At 47.2% G+C, this 15,608-nt stretch overlaps 1 protein-coding gene across 1 annotated transcript in view; it reads left to right on the forward strand.

Moving 5' to 3' along the window:
• Positions 1–3,481: 3,481 nt before the first annotated feature.
• The window catches only part of UCK2 (uridine-cytidine kinase 2), a 72,721-nt gene continuing 60,594 nt past the window's right edge, over positions 3,482–15,608 (forward strand). Inside the window, exon 1 of the mRNA XM_032422143.1 lies at positions 3,482–3,900. Coding sequence (XP_032278034.1) covers positions 3,802–3,900 — 99 coding nt within the window. The 5' untranslated portion in view covers positions 3,482–3,801. The remainder of the gene's footprint in view (positions 3,901–15,608) is intronic.

Here is a 15,608-nt window from a genome sequence, read left to right on the forward strand (position 1 = left end):
AACTTGCTTTCCCAACTAGAGCTCATTGTCTTCTTTCCACTAGATCAGTGAATCTCAAACTTGGCTGGGTGCTAAGAGGTACCTGGAGGGCTTATCAAACACAGGTTGCTGGGCTCCACACACAGAGTTTTGGATTCTTTAGCTGTGTGGGGATGGGGTCCCAGCTTTTGTATTCCCAGCTGCTCCCGCTGCTGGGGTTTGAGACAGCTCTATCATGCTGCCCACAGTATCTGAGAATGTACCTAAGATCACAGAGCTAGATGTAAGCAGCTCTTCAATATCATCTGGTCATCTCTTCAGAACAGTATTTATGATCTGTCCAAGCAATTACTGATTGATAAAAGGCAATACAGGCAACTACAATGTTTCGGAGAGAAACTAAAGTTTGATAACCTTTCTTTTTTCCGGTTTGGAAATGGGATAAGCAATTAGAGAATTAACCATGGTTTGTGAAGCACCCAGAGGTAGAACTTTTCCGATGGAGACAAAATGTAGTGTTCCTTGCCTAGTTCGGACCTACAGCCACTTAGAGGGAGGGCAGGCAGACGAGGACCGTGAGCAGAAATGTCTCTTGTTCTTTGGCTATAGCTGCACACTCATGCTGACTTCATCCCCGTATGTTAACTAGGCCAGAACTTGATCAGACGGAAATCTGTATATAAACGAAAATGATCACAGATACCGAGAAAATAGTATTTGCTTGAATCTGTTCTAACTCTGGATTTTATTGAACATGTTTGATTTTTTTTTTTTTTCCTGGTGGCAGGGGAAGGAGGACAGGTAGAGATCCTTTAATTCAGAATCTGCAGTGTAATTGCTATAGGAGACTCAAACGTGATTTGAACATCCCCAGCTATGGGATTTGGTGACCAGGCTCCTGAGTGAGGATGACACAGCACAGGGAATAGCACAGACAGCCTGGCTGGCTTTATAGAGAACAGAGATACAAAAGTCCTTGTCGAGGTCACCAGTGCTCAGAATACTCTTAATTTAAACGGACTTGGGTAACTTCCTTACCTGTAGGTAAGGCAGCCCTAGGGACAGAAGAGAGTGAAAACAGGGAGTGCAGAGTGCAGCGGGATGTCCTTGCTAACTAGGCCTTACCTTTGTATAGACAGCTTTTGTTTTTTTTTTTTCAGGACACTTTTATGTATGTTAACTTACGCACAGAGGTCAAAATTATTAAACAAGGTACAGAAAGGGTGCCTGGCTGACTCAGTACAGAATGTGACTCTTTATCTTGGTTGGGGTTGTGAGTTCAAGCCCCACATTGGGGGTAGAGATTACAAAAAAAAAAAAAAGATAAAATCTTTAAGCAAGGTACAGATAAGTTTAACGGGTTAGCTCAGTTGATGAGTTGGTCCAACTACTTAATAGATGTACATACAAGACTAGGTGTACACAGTCACTTGGAACGCCAGGAAAACAAAACATTTGGAAACAAGAGTAGTAACCATGTAAATACCATGTAGGGAATACCACCTTTCATTCCAAAATGGTGGCAGTGAAGTTTACTTGTTGGTACTTTTTGACCTTTTCCATATTCTTCATTTGTTCATTCACTACAGTGAGCATGCATTGAATGTTTCCTACCTGCCTGTCATTCTGCTCAGTCGGCCCTGGGAATGTAGAAGTGAGACATGGCGTGTCTTCATTTGTTCAACAAATATTTGTGAAGGCCCTACGAGTGCCAGAAACTGTTCTAGATGCTGGGAATATAGTAATTAAAAAACAACAACAACAAAACACCAAGAAATGTATAAACCAGTTTGGAGTAAGCCACTTCAGACTAACCAGGTAAAGGCAAATAAATACTCCAATAAAAATGTTGTGCCGGATAGAGGGATGGGTCGATGACTAGTGTGATAAGTATGGTACAATGTTCATGGTAGAATCCAGATGGTTATATCAGTGTTTACTGTAAAATATTTCAATGTTTGAAAATTTTTATGATGAAATATCATGGAAAAAAAGCTATAGAAAGGAGGAAGGTGGGGATTTGGGAAAAGTTCATAGAGGATGTGGCATTCTCATATCCTCCTCTTCTTTCTCTAGCTACCTGATATCCCCTTAGCTCTGGGTCCATCGAATTGTCCACGTTCCAACAGGCTTTATCTTGGGCCCTAAAGAGCTCTGCAAAAGTCTTTGAAGACTTAGATCTCTTTAGTGGAGAAAAGACGTTGGGGAGAAGAGGCAGCCTCCTGAATCAGCTACAACCCACCCACCCAACAGCCCTGTGGTAAGGCACCCTCCTTCTAGCTGACATCTCCCAACCAGGTAGCCACTCTCTCTATCTTAGCCTCCTGTCTGAGCTTCTGTGGAGTTTGATTTTGGATGGGGACACGAAATATGTCAGAAGTGAAAAGAATATTGTGCTTTCTAATATTCTTAATTTTCTTTAGCAATTTTTTTTTTTCAAAATAATTCTGAATTTAAGATAACTAAGTTTGAAAAGAATGCTATTGACTTCAACTCTCTTTTAGCCTGTAGGAGCCAGTCAGCTCATCAGTTCCAGATTCACAGGGGCAGAGACTGGAAGCTACTGATCTAATCCTACCTCTCCCCCCTGTACCCCAACAAAATTTCCCTTTGGGGTCCCAGCCTTGTAGGGGCCTCTTCCCTTCCAACTCTTACATAGGGCCTAGACTATGCCAGCAGCTATTCTAAGAACTTTAATATAACAATTCATTTAATGCAACAATCCTAGGATGGAGTGGCCATTATTATTCCCATGTAACAGATGAGAACACCGAGGCACAGGGAGATTATGTAACTTGCTCGTGGAACTGCGTGTGAATAGAGAAATCTGCCTTCAGAGGTGGGGGCTGCTGAGTCACCAGCGGATCCTGCCTTTCTAATCAAGTGACTAATTGCCCATCTCTGAATGAAAAACCAGTTCACTTAAAGGTATTAATGGGTCAAAATGGCATTAATTATTATTTTAATGTTTCCACAAATCCTAATTCAACAGGAACCTCAGTATTTGTGATTTCAAACTATGGTTTGAAACGGCCTTGCTTTTTGGAGAGAGTGTGCCCTTCAGATACCGCCCCCCCCATTACCCTTCTCTAGGGACAAGGACTCTAGGCAGTCGCCTGCTAAGGAGGATGGTGTTTCCAAGAGAGGAAATATTGAAAGCCAGCGTCTGACATATTTTGGCAAACGGGAGGGGGAAATTTTTTCATTTGGGGAAAACGCAAGTTTTTAGCCTGAATAATGGGCAAATGACATTAACTCTTTGCTTCGTCTTAATCTTCCCTGCTTGTTCGAATTTTGCTTCCCAAACCTGGGGCGCTGGCATTCTGCCCTGGTAGCTTCGTAACCCCTTTGAAAGAGGGGGTAGCACACCCAATTAAAGCGCCGAGCGCGTGTTTGCCTTCCGTCGGTCCGCCGGAGGTCGCCGGGGAAAGGGTTAACCGGGCGGGTGAGGGGGGAGGAGGGCCGGGCTCACACCTCTCCGGGAGACCTCGGGTGGCGGCGGCGGGGCCCGGGAGGGGCGGAGGCTGGGGCCGGCCGCCTCGCCGCCTCCGCCTCGGCGAATAGCAGCGCGCTGCCCGCCCGGATTGGAGCATTAGCATCACGCTGACCTCCGCCTGGGCTGTAAACCGAGCCGGCCGCTGCGGGCTAGAGGCAGGCTCTCGGCGCCTCCGGGAAAGGCAGCCCCACGGCCGAGCTCCGGGCGGCTCGCAGGGACCCGGGCAGCGCCCTGCGGCGGCTGCCGGGCAGCGGGGGAGCCCGACGCGGGCGCGGGCGGGGAACGTGCGTCCGTCGGCAGCAGCGGGAGGAGGGGCGGCGCCAGCCATGGCCGGGGACAGCGAGCAGACCCTGCAGAACCACCAGCAGCCCAACGGCGGCGAGCCCTTCCTGATCGGCGTCAGCGGGGGCACGGCCAGCGGCAAGGTACGGCGGGGGTCGCGGCGCCGCGCTCCCGGGCCCGGGGCCGGGCGGCGGCGCATGTGGCGCGGCCGCGGGCCGTGTCAGTTGCTGCAGCCACCGCGTGGCCCGCGCGCCTCCGCTCCTGGCCGCGCTCCAGCGCCCAGTCTTCCCCGCGCCGACTGCGGGCCGGCCGGCCGGGCGGGGATTCCGGTCATCGGGGTCCCAGGGGGCCGCCGACCCCCGGTCGCGGGGCTGGCGCGCTCCCGCTCGCTCTTTTTCTCCGCTGCGGTAACTCGTGGCCCGGCTCCTATGGGCGACCAGCTGGGAAAGCGGATGCTTATTGTTTTGCGGGTCCGACGGTGGGGGAGAGGGCTTTAGGCAGGGTCGCCGGCGAGCCCCCGATGCGCCCCAGCCCCGCTTGGAGGTCCCCGGTACCCAGGGCGGGGCAAGCCGGGGAGCCGGACCTGGAGGGCTGCGAGAACGCGCGAGGCGGCGTCCCGGGGACGGGAGTCCGTCTTGGGCTGGGGATTGCAGGGCTTTCTGGGGAAAATCCTGAGCGCCAACTAGGTGCGGTGACATCAACGAAATGTTAATAGCAGGGGCTTCTGATTTTTATGGTTATAAGAGGAAACGTGGCCGGCTTCAAGGAGAAAGTTGTACTGGCTCCATGCTCCTCGGTGTCCGGGGCTTACGCGTCTTGGGTCCACCGAAAGGGGTCATCGTCTGGGTGTCCGACCCTCCTACGTGCCTCTCTTTGTTTTATCAGCAAGGCAAGGAGAAACTAGGGAAATGCTCTTTTAGCTTTATCCCGGGCTTTTTCTGCAGGTGGGGAAGGGTGGAGTCCTCCCAGATGTTTCTGTCTCCGTCCCCCCTTGCTGCCTTTAAGGTGTGGGTACTTGTTCCTTGGGCGTTTAGCAGCCTCGGCTCGCGGTGGGAGCACGGGCTCCTTCCTGCGGGGGAGCCTGCGAGCTGGGGCCGTGCGCGCCGCGTCTGGCGACGTGGGATGCTGCCTCCCAGGGCCCGGGAGCGCCGAGCAGGAAGGCTGCTTGGCGCCATGAGGAGGGAGCCACGAGGTTCTCGCGCCCGAGCCGACTCCTCCCGAGCCCCTCCTCCATCTTGGCCTCGCAGTTTCCCCTCCAGGTCCCGACTACCTGGGCGCGTGGTGCTCAGACCCGGCGGCTGGCGCTCTGAAACTTCTTTCTAGATCAAGTTAATCTCGTCTCTCTAGCTCCCGGGGCTAGGAATCTGGCAGCTTCAGGTCCCAGAAGCTGATGTGGCATTTGCTGAATGCAATCCCCCCCCCCCCCCCCGCCTTGTTCTGTGTTCTCTGCTCGTGCTGTTACTCGTAATTAAAAACAAAACCACGATGTCAGCTCTTAGGAAGTTTTCCCTGTTTTTAGGATTATCCTTGCCCCCCTCTTTCCATAGCATATGAATGTTGCATGGGACGTTTTTGTTGTTCATGGCTGTATTCCCAACACTCCTGGCATGATGTGTGACACACAGTTGGTCCCAAATATTTACCTGAGGTTCGGTCCTCCTGGGGGGAGGGAGACTTAAACTGGCAGATGAGTGTGGCATTTAGAATGTCCTCGGCAATCACAAATGATAAAGTCACTGCGGAGGGGGAAACTCCGCAGTGGAGGGGAGGGGAAATAAGGCCATTCTCTTTATTTTTGTGGCCTTGAGTCATCACCTGGTCTCAATTGATACTCATTGTAAGTCCTAAGTGTTAACTTCTGTAATGTGTCAAGTGGGAGCTACTGGTGAGCCATGATGGGAGTGGTAAGCGCTGTCCCTGGGGTTCTCATCAAGGAGGAAGATTATAGAAACTCTCAAGACAGGGTCTGTCTTCAAAACCAGGTTCTTGTATTTCCTCCAAAAGGACTTCTAGCGAGAGCAAGAAGTCAGCTGGAAGAGAAGAAAAGCAACAGCATAAAGCATGTTGTACACTTTGGGCACTGATAAATACTAGGCATTGGTTAAGATTATTTTAATCTTTTTTTTGTTGTTGTTATTAAAAAAGGTCCAAAGGAGCATTGGACTTCTGTAATTCCATATGGTAGTCCATTTGCTGCAATTCTATCTTGGTTCTCTCATTCCAGTCCTTAGTGCCTTAACTGCAAGGAATTCAAACATTCAAAGTTTTTTTTTTTTTCTTTTAGAGGATGATCAGCATCAACAGGCTGGACCTCCTTTGGAAGTCTGAGCATAGTAGGGCAAGAGGATCTGGAAGCAAGATTGATCCTCTGCTCCCTGGGTTTTTATTATGCGCCTGTTAAAAGAGAATTTGGAAGAAGCCAGAGGATCTAAGAACATCATCAAAAATGACAATTTTAAACCTAGAAGGCACCTCAGAGTCTCTGGAGTCCAACACTTAGGCTCATCACTTATAGATGAGAAAAATAATGTATCCAGGTCATATATTTAGTGGCGGAGCCAGTTTCTAGTTTTCTAGACTGGTGCTGTTCGTTCCCTGCTGTTGCCTTGTTGAGGAAGAATTGATTAATAAGGAAAAATAAGACTAAGGTGCCGAGGGGCAGGGAGGGACATATGTTTACAACCTTCACCTTGGAAAGGGGCTGCTTGGGGAAATGGCTGTGGAATGATTTCAGAAGTACTTGATCCAAAGGGAAATGGAAATGCAGATTGCTTTGTACCCTGGGCCCAGCCCTGTAGATCTTGATTGTTCTCCCCCTCCCGCATCCCTCCTTTATAAGAAAAAACAACTCCCTGTTCAGCTTCTCTTGAGGGCTCTAATTTGTCTCAATGTTGTGGCTGCCCTAAGTACAAGTATTGTCTCAGACTAAATTATTTTGGTCGTGCAAGGCAAAAATAGTGATTGCAGCTCTGTAGATGACATTTTTTAAGTTTGTTTTATAAGTGAAGATGAATTAGAACTTGAGAGTAAGCTTTGCCAGGCTGACATGGCAAGTCATGGTTAAAAACTCATCTCAAAACTGTAGTAGGTTGACAAAGTTGTTCTGATCTGTGTTAAAAACCAGGTTCTCGTGTTTCCTCGGAAAGGATGGGTCTGGAGAGAGCAGGAAGTCACTGGAAGAGGGGAAAAAGTAAACTTTTCTGCCAGCGTCTATGTCCATGACAGTGGGGGTCGTTCCCTCTCCTTCTTGCTGTGACTTCTTCCCCGGACGAAGAAAATAGCTTCTCATTCTGCTTCTTCGCACTGCCATCAGAGTGGGCTTCCTTAGCTGTAGTTCTTACTGTGTCACTCTCCTTTCTGGAAACCTTGGGCCACTCTCCAGCACCCAGACTGCTGGTCAAATGTTTCAGCACACAGTGGACATCCCCTTGACCCCCAAATGTGGTCCCAGACTGTTTATTCCCCGCCCCCCAACCCGAATGCACACAGACACATCTTTGGAACTGCTTTCACTTACTTTTGCTCTGGGTCTTCTCCAGAATGACCTATAATCCTTTTAAGCTTTCAGTTCTGCAAATACTTCCTCCAGGGAACTCTGTTATTCATTTCCTTAGTCAGAATTGTTTTGTGTGTCTAATGCTTCCCTAGTTTTACCGCAGTTTGCCGTGCAGTGTGGCTACCCCTTGACTACTTCCCGCAGCCTAATGGAAGTTCTATAAGAGCATCTCACGTATTTATTTGAGCCTTATTTGGGTGTTTGATACCGCACTGGTGTTTGGTGTGCGTTGAACTGAGTTAGGCAGGTCAAAATTTGTAATTACTCTTTTATTATTTAATTCATAAGACTATTTGAATTAGGATTTGAGGCCACAGTGGAAACCCTGTTTAACTCTGTTACTCATGTTGCAATGACCCAAATATAAAAAGCTCCCCAAACGCTAATACATTGGTATTGCTTATTCAGAGCCTGGTATTTATTTAATATGTACTAAGTAGGTACTTGTTGAATGAATGTCATTGTGCGAAATACTGTATTAAGTGTTTAAAAAAAAGATTTTATTTATTTGAGAGAGAGAGAGCCCACGTGCGTTGGGGGGGGTGGGGCGGAGTGGCAGAGGGAGAAGCAGACTCCCCACTGAGCAGGGAGCCCAATGCGGGGCTCGATCCCAGGACCCTGGGACCATGACCTGAGCCGAGGGCAGATGCTTCACCGACTGAGTGATCCAGGCGCCCTGTATTAAGTGCTTTTGAGGAGAAGTCGGGATACGAGGATACCTGAGAGAAAGTCTCTGTTAGTATTATAGTTAAAACTTGCTTAAACCACTTTCACCACCAAGCCAGTTTATCTTTTTTTTTTTTTTTAAGATTTTCTCTTTCTCCTTTTTTTTTTTTTTTTGAAGTAATCTTTACTCCCAACGTTGGGCTCGAACCTACAACCCTGAGATCAGCATGCTCCACTGACTGAGCCAGCCAGGTCCCCCTAAGCCAGTTTACCTAAATCATTGGATTATCTCTTCCCTTTGAAGTCAGGCAGGTGTGTTCCCCATTGATGGATAGCAGTAGAAGATGAGGTTAGAGTTTTTGACTTGCCTGACCTCACCTGGCTGGTAAGTGATACGACTTGGATTCGAATCCAGATTTTTCCTTTCCTAAATCTGTGTCTGTTCTGAGCTGTCTTCACAGGCAGCAACCAGTCCTCTGAGGTATTTTGGGGGAGGTCGGTCTGACTGTGTATCAGTAAGACAGACCAAGAGAGGAAAACTGCAGTCCCCTCAGAGGTGTGGGCTGTCACCTCAGCTCTGCTTGGCCGTGACTCAGCATCTGCTTTGGAGCACTCTGGAGTATGCTGTGGGCCCGCGTCTCCTTGGCTCCATCACCCTGTTCCTGAGACCTCAGCAGCCATCCCCATCTGGCCAGCTTGTTGACTCCACACCCTCCTTCTGTAGGTGCTTCCAGAACCGCGGGACTGGTTTGGTCCTGCTGTTTTTCTCAGAGACCACCCCGAACTTCCGCCATGGCCATCAAGGCCTTGTGTGATCTGGCCCTGCTGACCTCTTGCCCCTCTCCCCCTTGCTCTCTCTGTTGCAGCCATATTGGCTGCCCAGCATGCCTGGCTTTCCCTCTGCCCCAGGAATGCTGCTGGCTCTGCGGGAAGTTCTCCCATTCCTTGTGTCAGTGCTTAGCACCGTGCCTGGGAGAGGGAAGCAGCAGCAGCCTGTCTCGAGGTGTCTGGTTGGTTCCTCTTCTGCTGCTTGTCTTCCCCCAGCTGTGGCTGTGGTCAGCTGCCTTCTCTTTCGTTCCTTGCTTGTGTATCTTTGAAGTGTGGCTTCTGATGCTCGCTCTCTGTGGTCACCTAACTCCAGCTCGCTCTATAGCATTTGCTGAGATCTTCTGCCCGATGTCCTCACTTCTTTGTTGAGTCTTGCTTTTATGAAGTTCTGGGCTGGGGACAGATTGTATTGGGGAGTTTCACTGTTGAGGGCCTGAGGTTTCTTGCTAGTGGGCTCTGAGATGGTGCTGTTGGACTATTCAATCTGTGAGGTCTTTCAGATGTGTGTCTTAGTGTTTGAAACCAGTGAGAAAGCTTGGAGGGTATACTCCTGTGTCTGTGCGCGTTTGCACGCTTTCTTGTCCATCAAGCCATTTTTATCATTAAGCCAACTTACTAAAGGATTTGATCATCTCTTTATCATATATCATGTATAAGTAAGTATATATGAATTGCATAAGTATAATCTCTATAACTGTAAAACACAATAGGAATTATAAAACTGAGGAAAAAGAAACGCTTAAATGGTGGTTTCTTTAATGGTATAAAACCTTTTTTTTTAAAGATTTTATTTGTTTATTTGACAGAGAGAGAGAGAGTGAGAGAGGGGACACAAGCAGGGGGAGTGGGAGCGGGAGAAGCAGGCTTCCCTCTGAGCAGGGAGCCTGATGCAGGGCTCGATCCCAGGACTCTGGGATCATGACCTGAGCCGAAGGCAGACGCTTAACGACTGAGCCACCCAGGCACCCCGGTATAAAACCTTTTGATTGTTACTAAAATACTTTTTATTTGTGACTAAAGAGTGTTTTATTTTTAAAAATCTTATTTCATACATGGTGATTCATGGATCTTGGATAATCTTGGTGATACTAGTCTTGGTGACTACAAGGCTGAAGGTTTGGTTCTAAGTTTAGTCCTTTGAATCCTTTTTTTTTTTTTAAAGATTTTTAAATTTTTATTTATTTGACAGCGAGAGAAGGAACACAAGCAGAGGGAGACGGAGAGGGGGAAGAAGCTTTCCCGAGGAGCAGGAAGCCCGATGCGGGGCTCGATCCCAGGACCCTGGGATCATGACCCGAGCCGAAGGCAGACGCTTAATGACTGAGCCACCCAGGTGCCCCTAGTCCTGTGAATCCTGATTTAAAGATCATCATCTTTGAAAAAGTTCTCTCCTTAAAAAATCCAGGAACAAGAAACTCCCCATTTGCAGTGTTTACCAAATCACAATAGTTCCATCCCCCAAACCCAGAATTTTCGTCCATCAGTTGTTTTTGCAAATCAAGGTGCTCCATTTAAAGGTTTTTAACTAGTGGACCGAGTCCTTATTTGGAATATTTTACAGGTTTTAACAAGTTTCTGTTTACAAGTTTTATAGGTGCACACATAGTTTTTGGCAACAGAGTTGCTTAACAATGGAAACGTTTTCAAATCTCTAACAGATAATTTGGTCATCTAACTTTAATAAATGTATTTGTTTTCTTTCACTCCTGTGTAAAACCAGAAAGTCAAAACTTTACTTATTTTCTTTAAAGATTTTATTTATTTAAGAGAGAGAGAGCACAAGCCGGGGGGAACGGCAGAGGGAGAGGAAGAAGCAGACTCTCCGCTGAGCCAGGGAGCCCGTTGGGGGCTCGATCCCAGGACCCTGGGATCATGACCTGAGCCGAAGGCAGACGCCTAACCGACTGAGCCACCCAGGCGCCCCTCAAACCTTTATTTTTAAAAGAGAAGTATTTCTAAATGAACAAATAACTGCAAAGTTTACATGAAAATAAAAAGGGAAAGACAGGAGTGTCTAGCTTTTTTTTTTTTTTTTTGACAGAGAGAGAGCACAAGCAGGGGGAGCGGGAGAGGGAGAAGCGGGCTCTCTGCTGGGCAGGGAGCCTGATGTGGAGCTTGATCTCAGGACCCTGGGATCATGACTTGAGCCGAAGGCAGATGCTTAACCCTCTGAGCCACCGAGGTGCCCCAAAGACAGGAGTTTCTAAAAGACAAAATAAAAGGTGTAACAGTTGTCAGGTTTTTTTTTTTTTTCAAAGATTATTTATTTATTTATTGGACACAGAGAGAGAGAGCACAAGTAGGCAGAGCAGCAGGCGGAGGGAGTGGGAGAAGTAGGCCCCCCGCTGAGCAGGGAGCAGGATGTGGGACTCGATCCCAGGACCCTCGGATCACGACCGAAGGCAGAAGCCCAGCCGACTGAGCCACCCACGTGCCCCAGTTGTCAGGTGTTGACAAAAAATACTAATCTGTGTTTAGGTCGCATGCTTACAGAAGTTCAGTGAACATGAAAGTTCACACAGAGAAAGCCAAAGTACTTACAATCATAAAATTGCCATCAGTAGACTACTTAACATAATAACGGAAAAGTCTAAAGAATCCTAGAAAGCACTGAACCTTCAGGCCTCTCCTGAGCAGTAATTTGATGACATATGGGGGCATTGGTTCTAAAGTGGATCACGTGTGCTTTGAGAATTTTGAATGATGATGGGAGAAAGTGATAATTTTAAAAAAATCAGGGTTGCTCTGTTATCTGGCTACTAAAAATGGTCTTTCCATAGTATAGGGAAAAAGCAGTTATTTCCATACGGTTACAAGCTCTGAAACTGCAGGACAAGTAATCAGGAGTGTCTCTGAACCTCCCATACTTCCTGTAGTAACCTTGACTCCCCTACATGGTAACCTTGAGTACCTTATGGAGCAGGTGGTCAGCAGTTCATTCCTGCCCTGTGTGGTCCCCCACCTCATTTGTGGTAGGGTATTCCTTTTCACAGGAGTAGTGATGGAAGGTTCTGCCACATGCCCTTTGTGTGACTTGTGGAAACATGGGAGGACTTCTGTAGGACACGGTAGATCCGTAAGAGTTTTGTGTGTGCAGGTGAAGTGGGGTTGTGCTTCTTCATTGCTTTAATCAGTCCATAAGTGTGCTGTCTTTTCTGAAATTTTGGCCTTTCTTTTCCCCTTAGCTGAAGGGCCATTCTGTCATATCCCAACACACATCTGCCGTTGGCCTGTCCTCTAGGAAGCCCCAAGTTTTGCAGATGTCTCTAGCATGGCCTCCTTCCCATAATGGATGGTGAGTGCTGTCTCTGCCCTGTCCAGGTTGGTAAGTCTCAGGCTATGGAGAGAGAGCCTGTAGAAGAATGGCAGGCTAAGAGTCCTGACTTGTGATTTGCACTCTGGTCTTCAAACATGTTTGCATCCTCTAACAGCTAAAAGAAGTTTTGGAGAATTCTTTATTCCATTGCATACTTTTGCCATAAGTGTTTTTCACCCTGATTAAAGACTTGCAAAGGATATATTTCTGATATATTGTAAATACTGACACTCTGAAATAATGATTGTTTCGTTCTTTTAAGTGTATCTAGTGGGCTCTGAATACTGTAATAATTTGGCCTATTGTTATCCATTAAAAAAATACATGAATAAGCTCTTATTTGAGCCAGAAAGCTTCATTTTTTTCCCCTCCATGAAATCACACTTCCATTTTCCCTGCAAAATACTAACTTAATCTCATCTATTTTTATGCTTGAAAATCTTTTATTGATCATTCTATCATCCTTATGCTACAAATATATATGTGTACATTGGAATGATTTTATTTCCTATTACAAGTCTTTTCAGTGTTAAGTTCTTTCAGATTATATTATTATGGTTTTTGTCGTAAGTTAATCAGAACATGTAGATAAACATTTTGATAAATTCTTAAAACATAAAAGGTAGACTTTGGTTGGAAAGCAACTTGATGAGATCGATGGAGCTCCCCCACCCAAGTATGTCATGTAGAGGTGGGTTATTACCACTTAATGCTAGAAAAGATTTGTCTCTTGTATAGGTGGAAACTTCGAGAAGCCCTGTTGACATAAGTAGGTGGGAATGGGAGGGCTTTCGTTATATCACGGTCACTCAGTTTTTACCTTTCAAAGTATGTGTCAGAACCCAGTATATTTTGATGAATCAACTAGCTTGCCACCCACATCCTGTAATTTTGTCAAAAGCAGAAAGCTGGAGACCTTCAGATTTGTAAAAGGGTTTTGTTACGTCATTAGCCATTCACTTTTTAGTATCAGTGCTAATATTTCACATTGCCCCTTCGTATGGCCACTCATATAGGGAACATGGGTTCCAGCCTAGCTTTGCCAGGTACTTACTAGCTATCTGTGTATTCATCTCCAGGAGAGGCTCCTGTCATCCCTTAACATTTCTCAATTCTGTAGCTAGCCTCAAGTGTTCTTTGTTTTCTCACCATTGGTCACACATGCCAAGTACTTCTCCCGTCCGCACCTGCACAACGCAGTTGGCGTTTGTGATCTTGTGGTGGGGTCCTAAAAGGCTCTTACCCCCTGCCACGTGCCAACATTCACTTCCGCTGGATATTAACTGGGTTTCTCGTAGATCTGGGGACCCTGTATCTCGCTGTCCTAGATGTTGCTGCTAGCGTCCCTCCCTCTACCTACCTTCCTTTTCCTTATCCGGGTAACCCCTGCTCGTCTTTCTATATGTGTTCTCTCTTGGCCTCTCTTGGGAAGTCCTCCCGGGCATGCTTGGGTGTCCCTCTTCTGCGTGGCTGAAGCATCCCAACAGACCTCAGTCATAGGATTTCCCCCAGCCCGTGTTGCCCTTGCTTGTTGAGTCTGTCTTCCTCTCTCGAGACCGAGTCTCTGCATCAGAGACTTTGTTTCTCCTCACTGTTCCCTGAGGCTAACACGTGGGCTAAAAAGTCTAGGTAGGTCCTCAATAAATATTTGTTGAGTGGCCAGATATTAAGGACCTCTTTCTGAAACTCCTTGCCATTTTCTCTTGGGATCCCCATGGGAATCTCTGTATGGCCAATATTTAACTCCTGATCTTACCCTCACATGTGTTCACCCTGCCCCCTTCCCCATCTCAGCTGCTGACAGCTTCAGCCTTCTGGTTGCTCAGACCTCAACCTTGGAGTCATTGACTACTCTCTTCCACTGGTTTCTAGTGCATTAAGAGTGTTGGTTCTACCATCACAGCACGTCCTCAGTCTGTCCCTGTTCGCCTCCACTGCTTACCCCCCTCGGTCCAAGCCACCAACATCTCAGAGTTGGGTCATTGCAGTAGATCCTGGCTCTTCTCCCCCTCCTGCCTCTGTCCTTGTACATTCTGCTCTCCTCACAGCGGCCAGAGTGATCATGCTCAAGTGAAGGTTGGATAATAATTTCCCTGCTCTGCTTAAAACCCTGCCATAGCTTCCCATTTTACTCCCAACAGAGAAGCCAAAGTCCTTGCAAAGACCCACAGGGTCCTCAAGATGGCTTCGCACTGGCTGTTCCTTCTGCCAGGATAGCACCTCCCTCAGATAGCAGTATGGTTGGCTCTCTCACCTCCTCATGGTCACAGTGTTTAAAATTGCAGGGGTGCCTGGGTCGCTCAGGCGGTGGAGTGTCCGACTCATGGTTTGGGCTCAGGTCCTGATGTCGTGGTCCTGGGATTGAGCCCTGCATCGGGCTCTGCATTCAGTGTGGAGTCCGCTTCAGATTCTCTCTCCCTCTCCCTCCCACTTGTGCGTATGCGTGCGCTCTCTCTCAAATAAGTAAATAAATAAAATCTTTAAAAAAAATTGCACATGGTAGGCACTCAATTACTTGTTGAATAAATGGTTGAAGAATGTATTCCTTCTTTGCTCAGTTATCTCTTCTAATATTAGTTTTCAGCATTTAAACCTGGTTGCTTTGGCTGTTGCCGGGAGATGTGGATAGTTGTCCCTTGGCTGTTCATATTTGTACTTCTTCTTGGGGTCCCTTTACATGGATAGGATTACTGGCACATTGTCAATCACAGAGCTCAGTGTAGGTGTACATGCTAGATGGCTAAGGTGCCTGTTTAATGGTGCATTTGTAAAAATAGAAATCAACTGGAGGGTAACCTTCACATCTTATCAAATTCTTATTACGGATGCTACCTATTTTGTTTGATTAGGTGCTTGTTAATATGAACTGGATCTTTAACTCAAGAAATGCTAGAAGAGTAAATTTTTTTTTTTAATATTTTATTTGAAATATTTCAAATATTTATTTGAGAGAGAGAAACAGAGATAGAACACGAGCGGGGAGGAGAGGGAGAAGCAGGCTCCCTGCTGAGCAGGAAGCCTGACACGAGGCTCGATCCCAGGACCCCGCTGAGCAGGAAGCCTGACACGGGGCTCGATCCCAGGACCCTGGGATCGATCATGACCTGAGCCGAAGGCAGATGCTTAACTGACCGAGCCACCCACGGGCCCCTAGCAGGATAGATCTTTTAAGCCAACACGATCATCTTCCCTATCTTAGGGGAAGACAGATCCATCATCTCTGGAGAAAAGCTATCTCTACTTTGGGGCAGCTCGCCTTAGTCTGAGTACTAGGCCTTCTGTAGCTAGGATTGGAGCCGGGAAAGGGCTGAGCAGAGCTATGGGGGGGGGGGGGGGGGGGGTGCTTTTTTTTAGTTTCTGGGTTTGGGGGGGCTCGTAGGGAATAGCATATATATCCTTGTTGAGTTGTAGAGATTTTTTTTTTTTTAAAGGTTTTATTTATTTGACAGAGAGAAAGACAGCCAGAGAGGGAACACAAGCGGGGG

Source organism: Phoca vitulina, unplaced genomic scaffold, assembly GCF_004348235.1.
Source record: "Phoca vitulina isolate PV1807 unplaced genomic scaffold, GSC_HSeal_1.0 scaffold26, whole genome shotgun sequence".
Classification (NCBI taxonomy): domain Eukaryota; kingdom Metazoa; phylum Chordata; class Mammalia; order Carnivora; family Phocidae; genus Phoca; species Phoca vitulina.